Here is a 19,913-nt window from a genome sequence, read left to right as displayed (position 1 = left end):
GTGTTCTAGCAATGTTTGGTACACATTCTTTTTCTATATTGTAAGCTGAAGTCTGCAGATAGTTTTAAGGTTGTACCTCAGACAAAAAAAAAAAGACATAACCATGTGCCTCTGCTTGTAGAAGAACCAGAGCCTCATGGGGAATCAGTCAGGTTAGACAGCAGACCAAGAGGTCTCTGGTACAACCCCTTGCCTCAAGCAGGGCCACCTCTGGGATCACACCAAGCAGCGTGGGGCTTTCTGCACGCAGGTCCTTAAAACCCCCAAAGATGGAGCCTGAACAAGATCTTGTGCACAAGATCCTGCTCCACTGCCTGCCTGTCCTCATTGGGAAATGCTTTTCTATCTATGAACCCCAGCCTTCTATTTTCCAAGCTGAGCAAGCCCAACTCCCTCACGCTTTCCTCAGTCATATGTGCCAGTCCCTGACCATCTTGGCAGCTCGCCACTGGACTGCATTCGGTTGCTCATTATCCTCCTTACGCTGCGGGGTGTGTGGGGGGCAAAACTGCATGCAGTACTCCACATGCAGTCTAGTAAGTGCTGGGACAAGGGGAATAATCCTTTCCCTCCATCTGCTGGCTGTGCCCCTGTCGATACAGCCCACTGCTCTCAGATGCAAGGAGTGCAAGGTGGTCACAGGCTACTCAGACTAGGAGCGCTGCGTTGTCCTTGCCCTCCTCTGGTTCTCAGTCAGAGCTGGGAACCCTCTGCTCCCGCAGGGTAGCACAGCCTCTTAGGAAAGCAGGGACGAGTTACACAGGCAGCCACCGACCTCAGGGCACAACCACAGGTGTGTTTGGGGAATGACCAGGGAAGCTGGCACTCTCTGCCAGGACTTCATGGGAAAGCACTTGGGCAAGAGGCCCGGTGGCAAAGCAAAGATGTTTGTCCCAGGGAGAGGCCTGTCTCTGGCACACCTGGTGTGCCAATGCCGGCAAACACAGGGAACCTGACTTTTGTGGTTAATGGCAAGTCCTGCTCACGCTCTCCCCAAGGAGAAAAGAGAAAGACCTCCTCTGGTAAGGGAGATAAGGCTTCTGGCAGGCATGTAGCAGACGATTTTCAGATACGCTGCAGGAAAAAGATTAGCATCCCCTAAAATCCCACACATCAGGACTATATATATATATATGTATATATCCCAAAGACTGGTCCCTGCCTGCATCCACAGGATTTGTGTTCTATGACATACAATTAAGGCCAGGACCCATATAGTGCAACAAAGGCTTTGGAATAGCAAGCCCTAAGTCTTGCATTGCCAGCAAAGGATTACATGAAATTGGGATAAAAGACAAGTACTGAGGGGAATGGCTGTCTAGATTCCGAGGAACTGATGAAGTTGTTTCAGAGAGTTTAAAGAAAGACTTTTCCTGTAACTGTAATCAATGATGGATCAGTTTTGCTGATTTTTCAGAAGACTTAAATACACCTACACCTTCCACTACTGTGAGTCTTGTGTGCATGCGTGCGTGTTCTGAGCATGTTACGTGGCTGAAATGTATTACAGACACAGGCAATACATTCATGCTGTCTGCCCAGCAACCCGAAGCTACAAATATCTATGCCTTCACAAACTGGCTAGTCGCTAATCCTGTACAGGAAAATAAAATAAAATAAAATAAAATAAAATAAAATAAAATAAAATAAAATAAAATAAAATAAAATAAAATAAAATAAAATAAAATAAAATAAAATAAAATAAAATAAAATAAATAAAATAAAATAATTGAATTTTTAAAACTGCTGGCACAAGCAAATATATTGATTTCCAAGCATTACCAACCCTCTCTTTAAAATCAAGCCTAAATGACCTTCAGCGAATACACTGAGGCTCTGCTGCCCTCTAGTAAAAGATGTGGTGAACAACACAGCGCTTCCACATTGCCAGGGCAGTAGCGGTTGGCTGCTGCTGTGCGAAATTCACACCCACAGCACCGAGAATGGATGCGTCCTGGCCTCCTTGGGAAGAAACTATGAGATTAAGAAATCCATGGGTTTACTAACCCTGCAAATTACAGTTGCGGTTGTCTGCCACTGCAGTATTCTGAGTAAGGCTGATGTAAAAGACCTTTTTTCACTGTGCCCACGTAAGCACTGCAGAGATTTTCCCGGAATCAGGGAAAACTTTCCCAATTACACGCGCAGCAGAAATCCACGGTGCCAATATTGCAGTGATCTTTCCAACTCCCCTGTTCTTCGGCAGATACCAACAACCCAATTCTCCCCACCTCAATTTTATATGGCTTCACCACACGAAGCACTGGGCTCGAAGCTTGCAGGGTTTCTTCGGAGCAAGGCGTACAACGCGCATACCGAACACGTTGTGCGTCTCACCGGTTCTGTTGCTGGAGGTTTCTTTTGTCTGCATGTAAAGCACCGAGAGCGGTACATCAAGCATCCCTCTGCAGAACCAGTTATGTGATCTGGGGAATCTGTTTGAAAGCCCTGCGTAAGATACTTGCACTTCACCATGCTGGACACCCTGTGGCATCTGATCACGTATTTGTAACAGTATTTTTATACACGATGGTTTAATTCTCCAGGCATCAGCTTGAACCTCTTACGTACTGGCCAGCCTGTAACCTTGATGCGTGGTTACTGGATATGCCAATCAAGGAAATGTGATGCCGCTTTCTTTGCCCATCACAAAACAACAAACCCAGCGACGGGACATTTCCCTTCCTACTAGCAATTCCGGTGAGACGTTGGGAAGTCAATTCCGACTGTAAGCATGGAAGCAACGTGACGCGTTTGACAGATCTTGCAGCGAGAGGCTGCGGGCGGCCGCCCGGCCAGGCAGCCCCCAGCGTCTCCTCCTGGGCTGGCAGAGCCGGGCTGCGGCGGTGGGGGGGCCGTTCCCAACGGGCGGCACCTGGAGCGGCGGCCTCTGAAAAGGCCCGCCAGCGTTCTGCGCCTGACGCCAGCCTCGCCCCTCTCCCTTCCCGTCAGCGCGGGGGCCGCCGGCGCCGGCTCGACCGACTTCCGCGCCTCCCAGCCCAGGCGAGCCCGAACCCCAAGGGGCGCGGCGACGGGTCACCAGCGAACGGGACCCCACGTTACGCCCAGAAGCCCAGGGAGAGCAGGGACGCCCCGGCAGCGGACCCTGAGGCTGAGGCGCGCACCCCGGCCGCCGGGGAGATGGCGGGGGCCGGGCGCTGCCTGCGCGCCCTCCCCACGCCCGCTGCCGCCCTCCCCTGGCTGGTGGCGGGAAGCGAGCCCACCGGGACGGGGATGGGGAGGCCGGGGATGGCCGCCCTCTCGCCCGGGGGGCACACCGCGGCCATCCCCCCACACACACACACCAACATCCCCCTCCCCGAGTCGTGCAGCACTTCCACGGGGCCTGCGCGCGGACGCTCCCCGGGCCCGCTCGCGCGCTGCGCGGCCACGTGACGCGCGGCACCCGCTGGCGCCGCTTGTTCCACACAAGATGGCGGCAGCGGCGGCCGCCGGGAAAGGAAGGGGAGGGGAGCGGCGAGGCGGGCCGCTGTAGTTCCGGCTCTCCACGCTCCCCGCCGCGCACGCTCTATCCTCCGTATCCGCCGATCTCTCTATGGTTGGGCGGTCGCTCCCCGTTGGCGGGCGGGCAGCAGTGGGTGGCGGGCGGTAGGGGGCGCTGTGGCCGCCGGCGCGGCGGCTATCATGCTCGGAGAGCCGGGCCTGGGCCGCGGCGCGGGGTGGCGGGAGCGGGTGGTGCCGGAGCGGTGCGGGGGGTCGGTGCCTGCCGGGATGTTCCGCAAGGCGCGGAGGGTGAACGTGCGGAAGCGGAACGACTCGGAGGAGGAGGACGAGGAGCGCGACGAGGAGCCGCCCCAGGAGCCGGCGCCGGCGGCCGGGGGGGACGGGCCCGGCGAGGCCTCCATGGCGCTGGCGGCGGGCTCTGGGCTCCTGCCGCTGCCCGCCGGCTGCGTACCCCTCGCCCTGCCCGGCAGCCCCGCGGCCTTCGCCTGCGCCGCGAGTTACGGCGCGGCTCTCGGCTTGGGGCTGGGCCTGGTGGGAAGCGACAGGGCGGGCCTGGGGTCTCTGCCGGCGTCCGCCCTCCTGCCCCCCCCGCCGCCGCCTCCGCCGCAGCAGGGTAACGGGCTGCCGGGAGCCGGGCGCCCCAAGGAGAAGAAGCGGCCGCGGGAGAACAAAGAGGTGCCGCGGGCCAGCCTGCTCAGCTTCCAGGACGAGGAGGAGGGTGAGGCGGGGGGGCTGCCCGCCCGTGGGAACCGGGGCCGCGCGGCCTTTGCCTCGCTGCCTGCAGGGGCGGAAAGGACCCGGAGCTGCTCAGCATGCACCGGGCCTCCCCGCGTCGTCCCAAGTTTTACTTGGGTGTTTTTATGGCACCCGGCTTGCCCCGTGTGGCGCGGGGGTGGCAAGGGGGTGCGGAGGATGGGGAGAGCCCCGGGGCGCAGTGCGGGGGACAGGGGGATTACAGGGATGCAGGGAGCGCCTCATCGGCAGCCGCCTCCGCCGTGCTCGCTTCCCGGGCACAGCCCGGCTCCCGCCAGCCCAGCGTCCTCTGGGGAGGGAGAAGGCGTTTAATTCAGCTTTACCGGGGTAAATTGCTTCTGCTTCCGTGCTGCACTCGCTGCAGTTGGGTGGCTCTGCCGCTCAGGGTGCGGGCTTTAGCCTGACCCGGGTTTAGCAGGTTACAGGGCTCAGGGCCCGTGCAGCCTCGCCTGCCCACCCCCCAGGACCAGCAGTGATGCTCGAGGGGCATCTTTCCCGCGGCTTTGCATCGACTGTGTTTTAGTCTGACGAGGCTGGCGTTCGCAGGACATGTGGAACTGCCTGTTGTCCTAGTAAACTCCATGTGAAGCCGCTGGTGTTTTGTTGTAGTGTTAATTCCTGGTCCACAAGGCTTACCAGATTAACTTTCACAAAGAATGGAAAAAAGGGGTTGAGCAGTTTCTGGACTTAAGCTTTTGGAAAAATAGCATAGCTGTGCTTGTACAGTGCTTCAGCTGGTAATTCTGCAGGATTCCAGCAGGTACTGCACTTGTGAACTGGTCCATCCACGCTCAGATAATGATTATGGATAATCGTTATGACATATAAAAAATGATCAAAAAAGATATAGAAACACTGCTCAGACTGCAGAGTTTGCTGCATCTCAGAAGTTTGGTGTGTGGAATCACATTATAGACCTAAAAAAACCCAAGCCACTTGTGGATTTCCTGCATCAAACTTTGATTATTTGTTTTTTATTATTTGTTTCTTCTGTGTTATTTATTTCTTTAAGCTACCACATACCTTTTGGTAGGTTGTAGTGCTGCAGGCATTTGGACCGGTAGTACAACCAAAGCCAGCCATTCTCTAACTCAGTAGTTGTGTATATGCGTGGCTGTGAAAAAATCACCCAAAACGTTGGGGCTTCATGGTTGGGTTTGGTTTCTTTTTTATTCAAATTCATGGCCACAGCGAAGGATGAGCTGGTTTTTGTTTATGTGTTTTTAAAAAAAGATTCCTAGATTTGGATAAAGGCAGGCTGTGTGTGTACACTTTTGTTTAACTTCTGCCTTGCTTTTCTATGACTGTGAAGAATAGACTTGAAAACGACCTCAAAAAGATGAGGTAGATGTGAGACCTCGTGAAGGAATATAGGACTGGTTTTGTTGCAACAGTGCAGATGTGAAGTCACATTGTTAGTGATTGGTGGTGGCATTTATTAATTTTAAGAGGTTTAATATGTAAGTATTCTTCTTGGGGAGATCTAATGTAATGTTTTCCAACTTCTCTTTTTAAAGAAACTGAAGAAGTTTTTAAAGTGAAGAAATCAAGTTACAGCAAAAAAATTGTAAAACAATTGAAGAAAGAATACAAAGAAGATCTTGAAAAATCAAAAGTTAGAACAGAGGTCAATTCTCCAACAGATGGTAACTGCAAAACTAACAGTAACTTTTGTAATGGAAAAGTTTGAGGATTGTAAATGTGAATTATTTATTTTTGAGAACAAATTTTATTCTTCTTAGGGGATTTGGCATTAGAATTGGAAGTAAAGCATACGTTAGATGTCTATTTGAACCTTACAAATGCAGTTCTGAAGCTGGTAGAGAGTTCTTTGATTCTCTCTTATGCTCGGAAGGATGAAACTTTTCAGCTACTTGCCCTGTTGTCAGTAGACCTCAATAGTTGCCCTATTTCAGTTCTGCTAGATGAGTTTCTTCCTATTGAATTAGAGAAGAATTAAATTAGTTGAGAGCTATGTGTGGTGCCTATCTGACATGACAGGATGTGTCCCTGTAATGCATCTTCTCAAAAAGGAAGATTCTGAGATGAGCAGAGTGGTGTTCATTATTAAGTAAATTATTAAAGCTGCCTGTTTTGGGACTTGGACCTTAGTGTAGACTGGATGATTAAGGATGAAAGTTTTGGAGCAGAAGGATCTTTTAATGACATACAGTTCTCCAGATCTTGGAATAGAGCCTGGGATTTCAATTTCATTGTACTTCCACTATTGTTTTTTGGGAAACTCATTGGTAAAGCGTAATAAATCCTTTTCCAGTTAGGTTTTTGCGTAGAGTAGTAATCTATAAGGTTATGAGCACAAGCTGGTCTTTTAAAAATCTTTTTAAAAGATTTTAAGACTTGCATTTTAAAGGAGCCCCACACTTACTTTCTTACTAGAATCCTTAAGTTGCCTGTGTAGTGGTATGGGGCACGAGCGAAACCAGCAGTGATCATTTCTGTGACTAACGTGTAGGTGATCTGTGGAAACCTGGATCTTAACATTTGTTTCTGTTACAAAGATTCCTAAATAGCATGTTTTGTGCACAGCTAGTGTGGGCCTATTTTCTGTTTGTCTGTTTTGCAGCCTCTGAAATTGGTTTGGTTATAGCCCAAAGACCTCATGGCTGCTACCAAGTCATAGTCTGGATTCTCTAAACAGTTGCTGAAGTGGAAAAAATCAGATACAGGCAGTTTGGGTCAGACAGATGGGTTTAACTTGAGGTTTTATAACACTTGTACCTGCTGCCTGTATCTGTATATTGCCCACCTGGTGTAAGCTGGTGTTGCACCCAGCCCAAGAGGAAAATGAAAGGGTTTGGAATAAGTCTGTGCTTGTGGAAAAGTTTGGTGTGACACAGGCGATGTTCTGTAATTACATACGTAAGTGGCTCTGTGAAGGTTGCATCTGCTTCACTGTGCTGAACAATCTTTAATTGTTGAGTTCCCTCACTTTTTTACTACCTGGCAATATGGAGAATGTTTAGTGGGTTTTTGGGGTGTCTGGTTTGTCACGTTTCATTTTCAGGGGATGTCAGTGAGTTTTAATCCCAGTTAAAAAGGTGTATTTTACTAGAATTCAAACACTAAAATTACCCCTTGAAATTTTAATTTGATTTTTACTTTTGGTTATTAGACATTAAAAAAACTCTTCTGAATGATCCTTGTAAAAAGAGTAAAACGGGCCTTTGTTGTCTTACCGGTAGAACGACCACTAGAAAAGACAGGACATTCTAAGGATATAGGTCCAGAAGATGGGACTGCAAACAGTGAGCACGGTGAGGAAGAAATGGAAGTTGAAAGTGAGAAGGAAGAAGAAAAACCAAAAGCTGGTGGGGCTTTTTCAAGTGCTCTGTCATCACTGAACGTTCTCCGCCCAGGTTGGTGGTTGTGATAGGTCTGATGTGTGTGTTAAATGCTTTAGCCACTGTTTACAGCAGACCGATGTATTTGAGAGATTAGGAACTACTTTTCAGTATTATATCCAGCATCTGAGAATTCAGGAAACTGCTGTTTTCCAAAGCTGTTCAATTTTACAGGCCTTATCAGGGAAAATATTCTACTATAGAATGCTTCATCTGTATGTCAAAAGCAGGAATTAGTCTCTCAAAGCAATGTCAAACTGTAACAAAATCTAGATTTGGAATAGGTGACTTAACAGGAGTTTTAAATAGTTTCAGTTAAAATTCTGTCTCCTTGCAGACCTGTAGCTGCAAGATATCTCAAATGTTTTCCTATCTTATTTTGTCTATGGAGGTTCTGGGTGGGCCCCAAGGCCAAAGTTATCAGTCTGAGAAAGTGTTTTTAAAACTGGTCTACTGGTTGCTAGCTAACTTGTGGTAGTCTGCTCCCCAAATAGAAGATGGATGTCCTGGGTCCACAGACTTGGCCTATTTCAAGGGAAAAAGGCTTTCCTAGTTGACTCGCAAATAATATCTCCTTTTAGGGATAATCAGAGGGTGGTGCAGTATGTGTGTTATTGCACCTGTAAAGATACTGCTGGCTTGAGTAGAGTATCTCATGTCTAGTATAAAGAGAATCTAAAATGTAACCTTTTGCATGTGCCTAATTAAAGTAAAAAATATTAATATTTAAAAAAACATTTTTGGGAACCATTCTTTGTATGACTTATGTAAGTTGCTTTAATTTTGTGGTCGGGATCTTAGATTTTTTTTTTTTTTTTAATTAGAGCTGCTTTTCTTGTTTCCCCTCAATTGTGCAGTCTTCTCATCTTAGCTTTGGTTTGGTGTCCTTTTAAACTCTGAGCTGTCATCATCTGTTGAAATGGCCAATGTTTTTTGTTCCTCCAAAATAAGAGTTGGGAGCAATGTCAGGACAGGAAGCGACACAATCAAGTACCTCTTTTTTTTCCTCCCTTTGCAATAGCTCACGTAAAGGGCTTCCCCTTCTATAGGAATATTTTCGATGGGAGCATCAAGCTCCTGCTCTTAGAGCACGTGAGCTGCTGGAAGAAGAGCCAGACTTCTTGGGTACGATCCCAGCTTTGAGGGTTTGTGGTCTGAAGGTTTGCATGTGTACCTTATAAGTGGCTTTTTGTTCTTTGACTATGAATTCTTTTTTCCTCTCTCTTTTATTTTTTTTTTTTGCGTTTGCAAAAATGAATAAGAAGTTGTAATTCCTGTGTCTGTTGCTGTGGTGGTTTAACAGTGCAAACATCTGTCTTTAGGAGAAATTCCAGATGCTGCTTTTATTCATGCCGCTAGGAAAAAGCGTCAAATGGCCCGTGAACTTGGAGACTTTACCCCCGTTGACAGTGAGCCAGGTAAAGGCCGCCTTGTTCGAGAGGATGAAAATGATGCCAGTGATGATGAAGATGATGACGAGAAGAGGAGGATAGTTTTTGCAGTGAAGGAAAAGTCCCAAAGGCAAAAGATTGCTGAGGAAATAGGTAAAACCTTTTTAGAAGGACAGCTGATAAACATTCACACTGTTTTCACTGCAAGTGCTCCCGTTCAGTGTTTTTAAACAACATGTTTTTCAAGCAAGTGTGAATCTTGAGTTTGTGTTCCATTTCTAAGGAAAAGTATTACTTAATGGAATCTGCGTGTATAATTTTGGATCTAAACTATGTTCCTGTGCTTGGAAACACACAACTCCACTGGAACTGGTAGAAACTTTAAGGATCAATCAGCATTGTTCTTATATTTGATTTCTTTTTATTTAGGAAGTATATAGTTGTGAAAAGAAAAACATTTGTTCTTTGGTGTAGCACTCTTCTTGCTGACAAGCAGGGTAGAATAATCAATTGGAAAAGAACAATTAGTAACATATATAGGATTTTAACATCAAGGGGTTTTACCAGCGGTTAATAGCAAATTTATCCACTGGATTTTTTAGGCGGAACATCTGTCATGGTAATTCATTGGCTAGCATCCTTAATTCCTCATAAAGGGGAAGGGAGGATGCACTCAAATGTTCCCACCAAAGCATGATCGCTCAAGTGTTTGAACGTATGGCCCTGACTGTGAATAAATTATCTTCTCCTTTTTTGTTACCTGTCTGTTGCACTTGTATTAAGGTATTGAGGGAAGCGACGATGAAGCACTCGTGGCAGGGGAGCAAGATGAAGAACTCAGTAGATGGGAGCAAGAACAGATACGGAAAGGAATCAACATACCTCAGGCATGTATTTTGCTGTGAACTCTTTTTGATTTGTTTCTGCACATACTAGCTAAATCCATTACTATGGATGCTATTTAAGGAGACATAAGAGGTCAGATTTTAAGTATCCAGTGGTACCTGTCTCATTAGTCTCTCTGTTCTAGGTAGATACTGATTGTTTGTGGTGCTATTAACCAGCATTTCTTTGCAATCTAAAACAGAGCTAGAATAATGTCACGTTGAAGAGACCTCTGTTCTTGTTTATCACAGGGATTTTAGAGTCTACGTAACCAGTGTGTGATTCTCTGCTGTTTCTGTATCTTGTATTGCAGAGTAGGGTTGGAATTTGTAGCATATGTTGCCTGTGCATTTGCAGTGCAGTTGTGCTCAGTTGAAGAGGATAGGGTGGGTTTGGGGGTTGGTTTTTTGTTTTTAAATCGGCAAAATAGCAACCCAACATGCTGACTCTGAGAACCTGTGTCATTCTGTTAAAGAGTCTTTGCAAAATTTAGTATAGTTCCAAACCCTTGGTAATTTAAGGGTTACAGGCTGATTAACATTGTTATTAAATAACTTGTTATAAGTGATTTAGAATGATAATGATACAAAGAATTTGTCTGTTAGGGAAGTGTTTCTGAGGGAATTTGTTTCTTTGTGTTGGAAGTTCTACACTTAAATCCACTTGATAATTATGTTTTGTAAATACACCTGCCTCTGTTTTTCCACTTTAAGACCTGAGATGTGAAAGAAAATAAGTTTCTCTTTACTTTAGTAGTACAGTTTAGTTTCTCCTTCCTTTATTTCCTCCTTCCTAATACAGTACAACTGCGTTTCCTCTTCCGTTAGGTTCAACCAAGTCAGCCTGCTGAAGTGAATAATCTGTACTACCAGAACACTTACCAGACACTGTCTTATGGTTCATCATATGGCATTCCATACACTTATGCTGCGTATGGATCATCGGAAAACAAATCTCAAAAACCAGATAATACAGTTCCTTTCAAAACTCCCAGTAATGAGATGACTCCTGTTACTATTGATTTGGTAAAGAAACAGCTTAAAGACAGGTAGGACAGACCATCTTTTTAGACTTACAGACCTGTTCCCTAGCTTTCTGTTCCTCAGGCGTCTTTTAGTCTTGGTGAGCAAACACAGAGGTTCATCGCTGGAAGAGTACTGACTGGCACATCCGTTAAAAAAAATAAAAAGGCAAACAAAAAAAAGCTCAAAGTGAAGATGACATTGACACTTTGTTCGAAAATCTCCTTGGATTGCTTCTCTGGAAGTGAAGCTTAAAATATGAGGCCATTGATCTTGTTGAAGAGAGGTCTGAGTTGCGTCTTCTGGACACTGCACAGTCTTATAGTCAAGAATTGAAAGACCAATGAGGTGTTTAGGTTGTCAAATTGTGTTCTTTTAAACTGTGAATCAGATTTTCTCCCCTTAGTAGATAAAGAATGTAAGCTTTAGTGTACGTAGGGTGGGGTATTTTTGTTTGAAACACTGCAATCTGCTTGTCAAGTACGCAAAAGGTTCTGCTGCCTGAACAACCCCGTTGCAGGGAGAAATCATTGGTAATGAACAACTTGCACTTTACACGCCTTCAAAATTGGTTTGTATGTCCCTTGTAGTTTTACAGCCTTTGACAGCAGATCACGTTAGCAGAGGAGTAAGACTGCTTCGTATAAACTGTAGTGATTCCCCATGCCCCCCTGAAACCTTTCCTCCAGGTTTTACTTTGGGGCCAGCTTTGCAGTGTTGTAGGTGCTATCAGCTCCTGTACAAGGCTGTGGGAGTGGGCAGTGCAATGCATTGGGCACAGTCTAGCAGATTTACAGCGGGGGGTGTGTGGAGAAAGTGGCAAACGAAAGCTAGAGAAGAGGTCTTTGCAGGATTTCCCTTATATAGGCTTGCTGCTTGCACTGTCTGTTTAATATCTCAACGGTCTGAGATAACAGAGACTTTAGGATGTAAATTTGCTATTTATCCGTTGCCCTTCAGGTTGGACTCTATGAAAGAATTGCACAGAGCTAATCGGCAGCAATACGAGAAGCACCAGCAAAGCCGAGAGGACTCTACCAAGGCAATTGAAAGATTAGAAGGGTCTTCTGGGGGTATTGGTGAACAGTATAAGTTTTTGCAAGAAATGCGAGGGTATGTCCAAGACTTGCTTGAGTGTTTCAGTGAAAAGGTAAGGATGCAAAAACATTCATCTTTTTTCAAAAATTAAAAAAAAAAGTAGGGGCTCTTAGTACATTCCAAACACCACATCTCCCTCTTGATTTTTTTTTTTTTAAAAAAGTCCCCTGAGAATATGTTCTTCTAAAGGTTTGGTTATTTGAGGGTTGAAAAGATAACTTTTCATCATGCTAAGTTGTTTATGAGCAACCTGTCTTTCACAACGTGAGAGGTCACTGACTTTAGATTGCCCAAAATCACTTGTAGATTAGGATTTTGATAGATACTCTGGCATTTCAACTTTACTCAGGTGCTGCTTTTTACTTGTGTTGGGTATCAGGTTAACAAATATAAGGGCTGAATTACAGCATTGCTAATTTCTGGAATGAACTGTGGACACAGAAAGAGGGACTTGTATTTTGTGTGTTACAAACTTCCTACTGCCAGGCAGTTTCACATACTTAGATTAGAACTTGCTCTAATGTCTTAAGGAGAAAAGTTTTAAAACTAGTATAGCTGTCTGAGGACACCCAAACTTGAAAATATCCTTCTTTCCTGTAGTGCAATACTTTGGTTTATGTCTAATTCAAAAAAGTAGTTATTTTTACTTAGGTTATTTGTTATGCTTTAATTAATTACTTTGTTGTAAGTATAATAGGAGCTCCTGAATATATATTTTTATATATTACACATAGAAAGGAGCTGTAAAATTCAGTTAGTGGTACATAGGCTATCTCTTCATTGCCTTCTGACTTGAATACAATGCTGTGCTGTCTTAATACGTTTGGTGGCTGAACTACTTGAGTAGTCAAAGCTACTGCTTATGTAGCTTGTTATGTGTGGGAGAGGAATATAAAAGCAATCTGGTTGCTAATTGGTAAGTCATTAATTGTCCAGCATTAGTGGTAGTGGGAGAGTCCATCTTCAGTCCTCAAGTTGAAGAACAGCTGTCTCGTGAACAAGCCCAGGAAGCGTGGACCAGGTAATTCACGCAGTGAATTGATTAGTTGCAGTAGATGCTGTTCACCGACGAAGGAGTATTCCTGAGCTGTATTGGCATGAGCTGTTGAGGGATAGTAAAGGTACTCTCCTTTGCAGCTAGTGCTGGTTTTCCAGATGCCTAAATTTCTACTTCATGATAACAGTTTACATCCTTTCTCTGAGATAAATTTGTATTTCAAAAGACGAGTTAAATGCTTGTATTTCTCTTCAGCATTTGCTTTCTAAATACCTCTTGTTAAATCTCTTTTTTTGGTATCTATAAGCCATGCCTGGAGGTTCTCTTTGATAGCCTATGCTGTCTTATTCAAATGCTTTCTTCAAATTGTTTTAGAATGCAGTGTTCTGAGTATAAGCCAAGGCTTTTAGTCTCTCGGGTTTAGTATGAACCAGGAATATGTGCTGTTAAGTAATAAAGTAACAATTTCAGTTAAGTCTGTAGGAAGGTTATTGATCTATCTAGTTATACTAGTAAGGAAATCAGTCCCAGCCATTATACAGTAAATGACCTGCTGCTGATATAACAAACAGGCTTGTTGAAAGTTGCTTTCTTAAAATATACCTATGCTTTCCTGGCAGTTGGTCTTTCAAGGATTCTGCACCTGGACACCTTCCTCCCCATTCCCACCCTCCCCACACCCCACCTGCCATGCCAGTCTGTTGAAGCTGGCAGATGTGATCTTTATCATCTCATGTTTCTTAGGGGCATTCACAGAGTTTTGCTGTTTTCAGTTGGAGGCTGCTGCAGTACCTGGATGTACAATGAGTTGCAAAATTAGGAGGTGATGTTGTTTTAGAAGGAATATTTAATTTACTGTGATCTACGTATTTCTCAGTTTCTTGGCCAGATAATTGTTTTGGCATTCGGTGCTTTCAGCACCACAGAAGCACTGCCCAATTCAAACCCAGTAGCCCCCAGGAAACCACAAGGTTTTCTAAAAAGTAGATGGGAAGAGGGGACAAAATTAAGTATTAAACTCAGTGTCAGTTTTCATTTAAATGAAATAATGAAATGCAGCAAGACAGTATATTCTTTTGAGTGTAAATTACCTTCAGCTTTCTTGTAGAACCTGTGGCCCTGACTATTTCATGTTTACAGTGTGTTTCTAGTTAATAGACATACTTGTTATGATTATAATATATATATAAGCATATAAAATGTGTATCCATGGGGTGTGTGTGTGTATATGTAAGTTTATATGTATGCACACATGCATACATGAACACATATCCTAAATATGTGTAAAGCTAGGTTCCCCCCCATCCTTCAAATATGATGCTTTGATGTTTTCTCCTTATTTTAATACGGCTAGTCAAGGTGATTAGCCAGAGTTCACATTGGTACTGATCTGAATGAAAAAGTGGCTTGCTGAAGAAGCTCTAGTGGGTCCACAATATAATTCCCCACTCCAGTAGAGACCGTTTCCCTCCAGTTTTCTTGTATGTCTGTTGACTTAGTTTTGGAGAGCAAAATGCATCATCACAGATTAGACTGTCTGCTCCTACCATCTTGTTTCTGTACCTATTCACTGTGTTCAACCCTTTGTGACCCCCCAACTAAGGAAACCCATTTTGTTTGTATTCTGTTTTGAAGAGATTCTGAATGTTAGAAACGCTTTGCTTATTGGCAGTGTGCAGTGGAGAGTATAATGAGGCAGCCATTATGCAAATTTTAGAAACAAGCAATAGAAATGTCAAATCCTCTATGATGATTTTTTTTTCCCTGTAAATGATAAAACTAGTGGAGCAGAAGAGGCTTGCGTGACTTCCTTCACAAGTAATCACTGTCAGAGTTATGGTTTCTGAGAAGGCTAGAAAGTGGTAATGGTGTCTTGACAGTTTTAATGTGGGAATATGCAAGGGATGCAGAAAGATTAAACTGTTCCAAGCCTATCTTTGACAGCATGGTGAAATGAATTCTTATTTTACCTGTAGAAGCAAATTATCAAAACATACTCTGTGTCAGCGAGAGTTACTGTAGGTTAAAATTATTCTTGTCATCTAAGCATTCAGAAAGCTTTCCACTTCTCCTCTTGCACCGTTCGCAGTGACAGTGAAAGAAAAAAACCACCCAAAGTACCAAATTTAATGTATTGACTAAACAAAGCACAAGAAATGAGGGTTGTAACTTTGTAGTAGTCAGTGAAATTCAGTTACTTGCCAAGCACTGTATTGATTACAGAAGAATAGCAGCTTCTAAATCTCTTGTGTTTTAAATGGGAAGTATTTTGAGTGGATTCATCTATCCGAATACACAACTGGGTTTTTTAGTCCTGGTACAATTACAGGAAGAAACTCTAAAGAATGCTTTGAAAAAATTTCATTTAACTTTTCCTTTCTAGAATACCCTTAACATTTGTAAGGGAAGCAGCATGGAAAACTGCAGTAAACCTAGTATTTTTAAAATTATTATTTCTGTTTTCAAAGTTGTCTAAAATTCAGATTATACACTTCCAGCACTGGGATATTCCCTCCTCCTATCTCTCTCTACTCTTTTTCTCCAAAAGATGGTTGTATGGATTTTGCGTCAGTGCTGAGTTGCTTACATTTTGATCCCTGTAGCTCAGTTTACACCACAAAGATCTAATAATTCTTTCCTTCTAATATCTCCGCTGATGTGTGTGTGTCATTCTCAGATATCTGAAAAGGCCCTGTAGCTATAATCTCATAATCTTACATTTTACTTGAGGACTTTCTTTAATAGCTGCTGAGTCACATTTTAAATTACATCAGGAAACAGTTCCTGATTTTATCATTTGTCTTGAAAAAACCCAATCCCGGGTGGTAGGCAGCAGTAAAATATTGAGTTAAAAGGCTGGAAGACCATGGAGTAAGCATATGTCTTGGAGGTAAGGAGGATATGGCTTAAGTGTTCATACCCAAAGGACTTGCCTTTCCAAATTAAGAAACTGTGAAAGGTCTGTTTTGATTTTGAATCATTATAATAATCTAATTTTAATTTGCCCCCGGAAATGAATTTTTTGTAAAAGTGAGCAGTGAATCTGCTATTTAATTCCTAGTGGTGAGAACATCATCTGGTTTTGTTATAGGTGCTACTGAGATATGGCCTGCTTAAAAAAAGAAAAGAAAAAAGGTGGCAGGTCTGATCTGACCGAAGTCTGTTGTTCAGAGGTTATGCTGAATGCATAGCTGACACAAAAAGGACAATTTGGATGATAGGCTGTAGTAACATCTTACTGATTTGAGCTACCTGTTGGCACAGAGTGCTTACACAGTGTGGTGGTGTGTGTCAGTAGCAACATTACAGCATATGTTAGTAAGAGTTACAGCAAAGTGGTACCTGCTGGCTTCAGGAGGTTAGACTCGTGCTTTGTTTCTCACTGAGTACAGACAGGTTATTTTCTCATTGAAATACAGAATACTACTATGTTCTTGTTTAAAGAGGAAGAAATGAAGTCTGAGAATTGTCAGCGCCGTAGCACAATATGTAACACGCTTGGTAGAGAAACGAGCACTCAAAATAACACTTCACACTTTTTAAAATGGTTGTCTTACTGTGTAGGCTCATTCAATCCAGAGAAGTTACTTTCAGAACACTATTGCTACGGTTGAAAACTGTCAGTGTTAAATGCATGCCTTTTCATGTTGAAATACTTGCTGGTCCAAACGATGCAGATGGGTGAAAGGAAACAGTGTGTGCTGCTAGGAGTACAGTGACAGCGTTAAGCTTCGGAATAGTATGGTACCCCAGAAACTAAGGACCTGAAGAACTGGATATTACGTAGTGTGTTGTATTTTTACAGGTGCCTCTGATTAACGAACTTGAATCTGCAATGCACCAGCTGTACAAACAGCGAGCTTCCCGCCTTGTCCAAAGACGACAAGATGATATTAAAGATGAATCTTCGGAGTTTTCAAGCCATTCAAGTCAGTCCATCTTGAAGGTTTTTATTATTCATTAAACAACCTTGTTTACTTAGTATGGCTTAATTTAAATGTAAATGTTTAAAGTATCACTGTCTTATTAAAGCTTATCCTTCCTCTTGAGACAGGTGGAAGCAAGTTTAGATAAAAGTTCTCTAATCTGTTTTGTTTTAAACTCAGAGCCATTCTAACTCTGACTTTGTCTCACCTTTCTGTTGCTCTTAACTGTATTTTCTCTTTCCTAGCACTGAAAATGTGTGTGTGTGTGTGTGTGTGTGTGTGTGTGTGTGTGTCTGGTGGCAGTGGTAGCATGTGACTCCTGATTTTCCTCTTATGTCAGGACTACTTTTTTTTTTTTTTCCTAAACCTGCTTGAATCTGTAAATTTCCTGTAACATGTACAGTTAACTCTGTACAAAGCCGTGAAGGACAATGCTCTGTTTTGTAGGCAGCACAAGTGTTCTATTTTGGACACTATCTGCTAAAGCAAAAGAACTGGAAGAGATTGGTGTCACTGTTAAAAACCAGACTTACATAAAGTGTCTCTGTATGAAATACGGGTTAAAATTAGCCAGTTAAAATACCTGCTTGCTGTGAGTGTGGATGGGGGATTCTCATTGAGGACTCATTGTGGCAATTCTCAGTGTGTATATATATACATATATATATATGTGTATATATATGTATGTTAACTTGCATGGAAATACCTGTTCCTTGGAGGAAGTTTTACGCAGCATATAAAGCGACAGGTAAAATACATTAATAGTAGTGGCCTTTCTGCTTTGGAGAGGTTTCCATTTTTAAAAATGGCTTTCTTGTCTGTCCTGGTGCTGACCTAAAATCCTGTAATAGCAGTCATTTCCTACTCTGTCACAGTCTGTCCAGAGATAAAATTTTGTTCCTACCATTAGATAGAACTTTCAGAGGGCGTCAGGGTTGGTCGTCCCTTTATGGAAAGGTTAGTGTATGTATTCCCATTAGGGCTTTTTTTGGAGCTGTAGGCATCACAGGTAGGCCTTGCAGTTTTACCATGAAGATGCTGTCCGAACTAGAAGCCTAATGTACTAGAAGCTTATTTCCTAAAAGAAGCTTAGAATGGATTATTTTAGACTGGAATTTAATGGTGGGGTAGGAGTAGTTGTCATTATCAAGTCTGGGTTTAAAAGAGAGATCCTATTTAGTATCTGGGAGTCTTGAAAAAATGAATGTCACTATGTTTAGAAACAGTTCAGTTCTGTCCCTCAAATTATCACAGGAACTAGGAATCAGTGCCAGCCTTCAATTTGATGTGTTTTGCGGACACAAGCAATCTGCTTTTCCTTCATGTTGTGTCAGAACACTAAAGGGCTAGAAGTTTGTCTGCCAACTTTGGTTTACTTCTGCGTAAAGACAAGTGGCTCAGCGTCAAATAACGTTTTTAAAACTTGGACAAACGTGGCTTCATCTGTATGATAAGGTTCTTAGTAGTACTGGTATAGGATTGGAATATTGGCATAGATCATCATAATAAATATTTTTAATGATGGATTTCTAAATAGATTTAGTTAGAATATGTAGACCTACTTCTAAAATTTAGGTAGGTTTTTGGTTAAATTTTGTTTCTTGTATCTTTGTGGGTGGAATTGGCAACTGGTTAATGTTCAATCCACTTCTAAAACTTACCCAAGAAGGATGAGCTGGAAATACTCCTGGGTCTGCCTGCTGGTTGCAGAACAGCTTCACTGGTTAGCTGTGGTGTTTTCTATAACCAGGAACACCTGTAATCAACCACAGCTTAAAGTGAGGAGGGAAGATGAATTATTTTCCTGTAGATTTTGATATGTGTTAAACTTCGGGCAACCTTCAGCTTGTAAACTCAGAAAACACTATGGCTAGAACTCTGAAATATAATCTATTTCTGCCCCAGTCACTCTTCTCTACCTTTCTTTTTGTTCATTTTATTTTCAAAAGATACATGGTGAACACTTTTTTGGTCTTGAAAGATTCAATTCAAGCAGTTTCCATTAAGACCGGTTTTTACATAGTGGGCACTATTGTGAGAGGGACAAGAGCAAAGTATGGTGAAAACTATTTGATGTTTAAGTGGAGATTTTTCCAAACTCCACTGCTTCCTCTTTTAACCTCTACACTTACAAATTCAGGCTTCTGGGTCCATCTTTTTGAAAACTTCGACTTTCTACTTCAAATTACACTTAGTTTAAAGTAGGTAAAAGGCTCTTATGAAACTGCCTACAGCACATTTATATAATCACAGATAAGCATTTTAATTGTCATCCATGTAATTTTACAGATAAAGCACTGATGGCACCAAATCTTGAATCTTTTGGACGAGACAGAGTGATCTATCAGGAACAAGTAAAGCGTCGGACTGCAGAAAGAGAGGCTAGAAGGTAAAGTCCTGAGATTTCTTCTCCTTTAGGAGTCTCTGCTTGCAAAGTACAACTGTCCTATGTGACATACTAATGTTGGTAGCAATGTTTGCTCCTTTCCTGCAAAGGGAAGAAAACACTGAAGCTGGTGTGGTGAGCAGGGGTATTCTTGGATATCCCAGTGTGTCGTGCAGAACAAAACAAAGCACCATTAGATTGATACCGATATAAAATCGCTGAGAGGGTAGTAAACCCATCCAATATCCCTATGGTCTCTGTTGCCTTCTCTTCCTTCCATTGTTTGAGGCAGCAACGTAGTGGAATGTTTGGAGGTGGTGACGTAGTTAAGGATTTTTTTCAACCTGGATTTCCTTGCATTAAATGTTACTGCAAGATCGGGGGGGTCTGTTCATTGTTGGGAGGGGGGAAATAATAATGGGTGTATACTGCTGATCCTTTTCAGAGCTCGTCGTAGACAAGCGAGAGAGCAAACTGGGAAGATGGCAGATCACCTTGAAGGCCTTTCCAGCGATGACGAGGAAACTTCAACAGACATTACAAACTTCAACATGGAGCGAGGTTAGAAAAGCTACTGAAGCTTTGTAACACGGAAAATTTGACAGGAAAAAAATTTAAATTGATCCAA

The 19,913-nt window shown here is 43.1% G+C and overlaps 1 protein-coding gene across 1 annotated transcript in view; it reads left to right on the top strand.

Moving 5' to 3' along the window:
• Nucleotides 1-3,726: 3,726 nt before the first annotated feature.
• PAXBP1 (PAX3 and PAX7 binding protein 1) overlaps nt 3,727-19,913 on the top strand; it is a 28,612-nt gene continuing 12,425 nt past the window's right edge. Inside the window, exons 1-10 of the mRNA XM_084279554.1 lie at nt 3,727-4,183; nt 5,736-5,864; nt 7,422-7,595; nt 8,903-9,124; nt 9,755-9,858; nt 10,684-10,904; nt 11,839-12,028; nt 16,779-16,902; nt 19,189-19,288; nt 19,731-19,846. Coding sequence (XP_084135680.1) covers nt 3,733-4,183; nt 5,736-5,864; nt 7,422-7,595; nt 8,903-9,124; nt 9,755-9,858; nt 10,684-10,904; nt 11,839-12,028; nt 16,779-16,902; nt 19,189-19,288; nt 19,731-19,846 — 1,831 coding nt within the window. The 5' untranslated portion in view covers nt 3,727-3,732. The remainder of the gene's footprint in view (nt 4,184-5,735; nt 5,865-7,421; nt 7,596-8,902; nt 9,125-9,754; nt 9,859-10,683; nt 10,905-11,838; nt 12,029-16,778; nt 16,903-19,188; nt 19,289-19,730; nt 19,847-19,913) is intronic.

Source organism: Gallinula chloropus (genome assembly GCF_964237585.1).
Source record: "Gallinula chloropus genome assembly, chromosome: 1".
Taxonomy (NCBI): domain Eukaryota; kingdom Metazoa; phylum Chordata; class Aves; order Gruiformes; family Rallidae; genus Gallinula; species Gallinula chloropus.
This window is presented reverse-complemented; position numbering and strand designations above follow the sequence as displayed.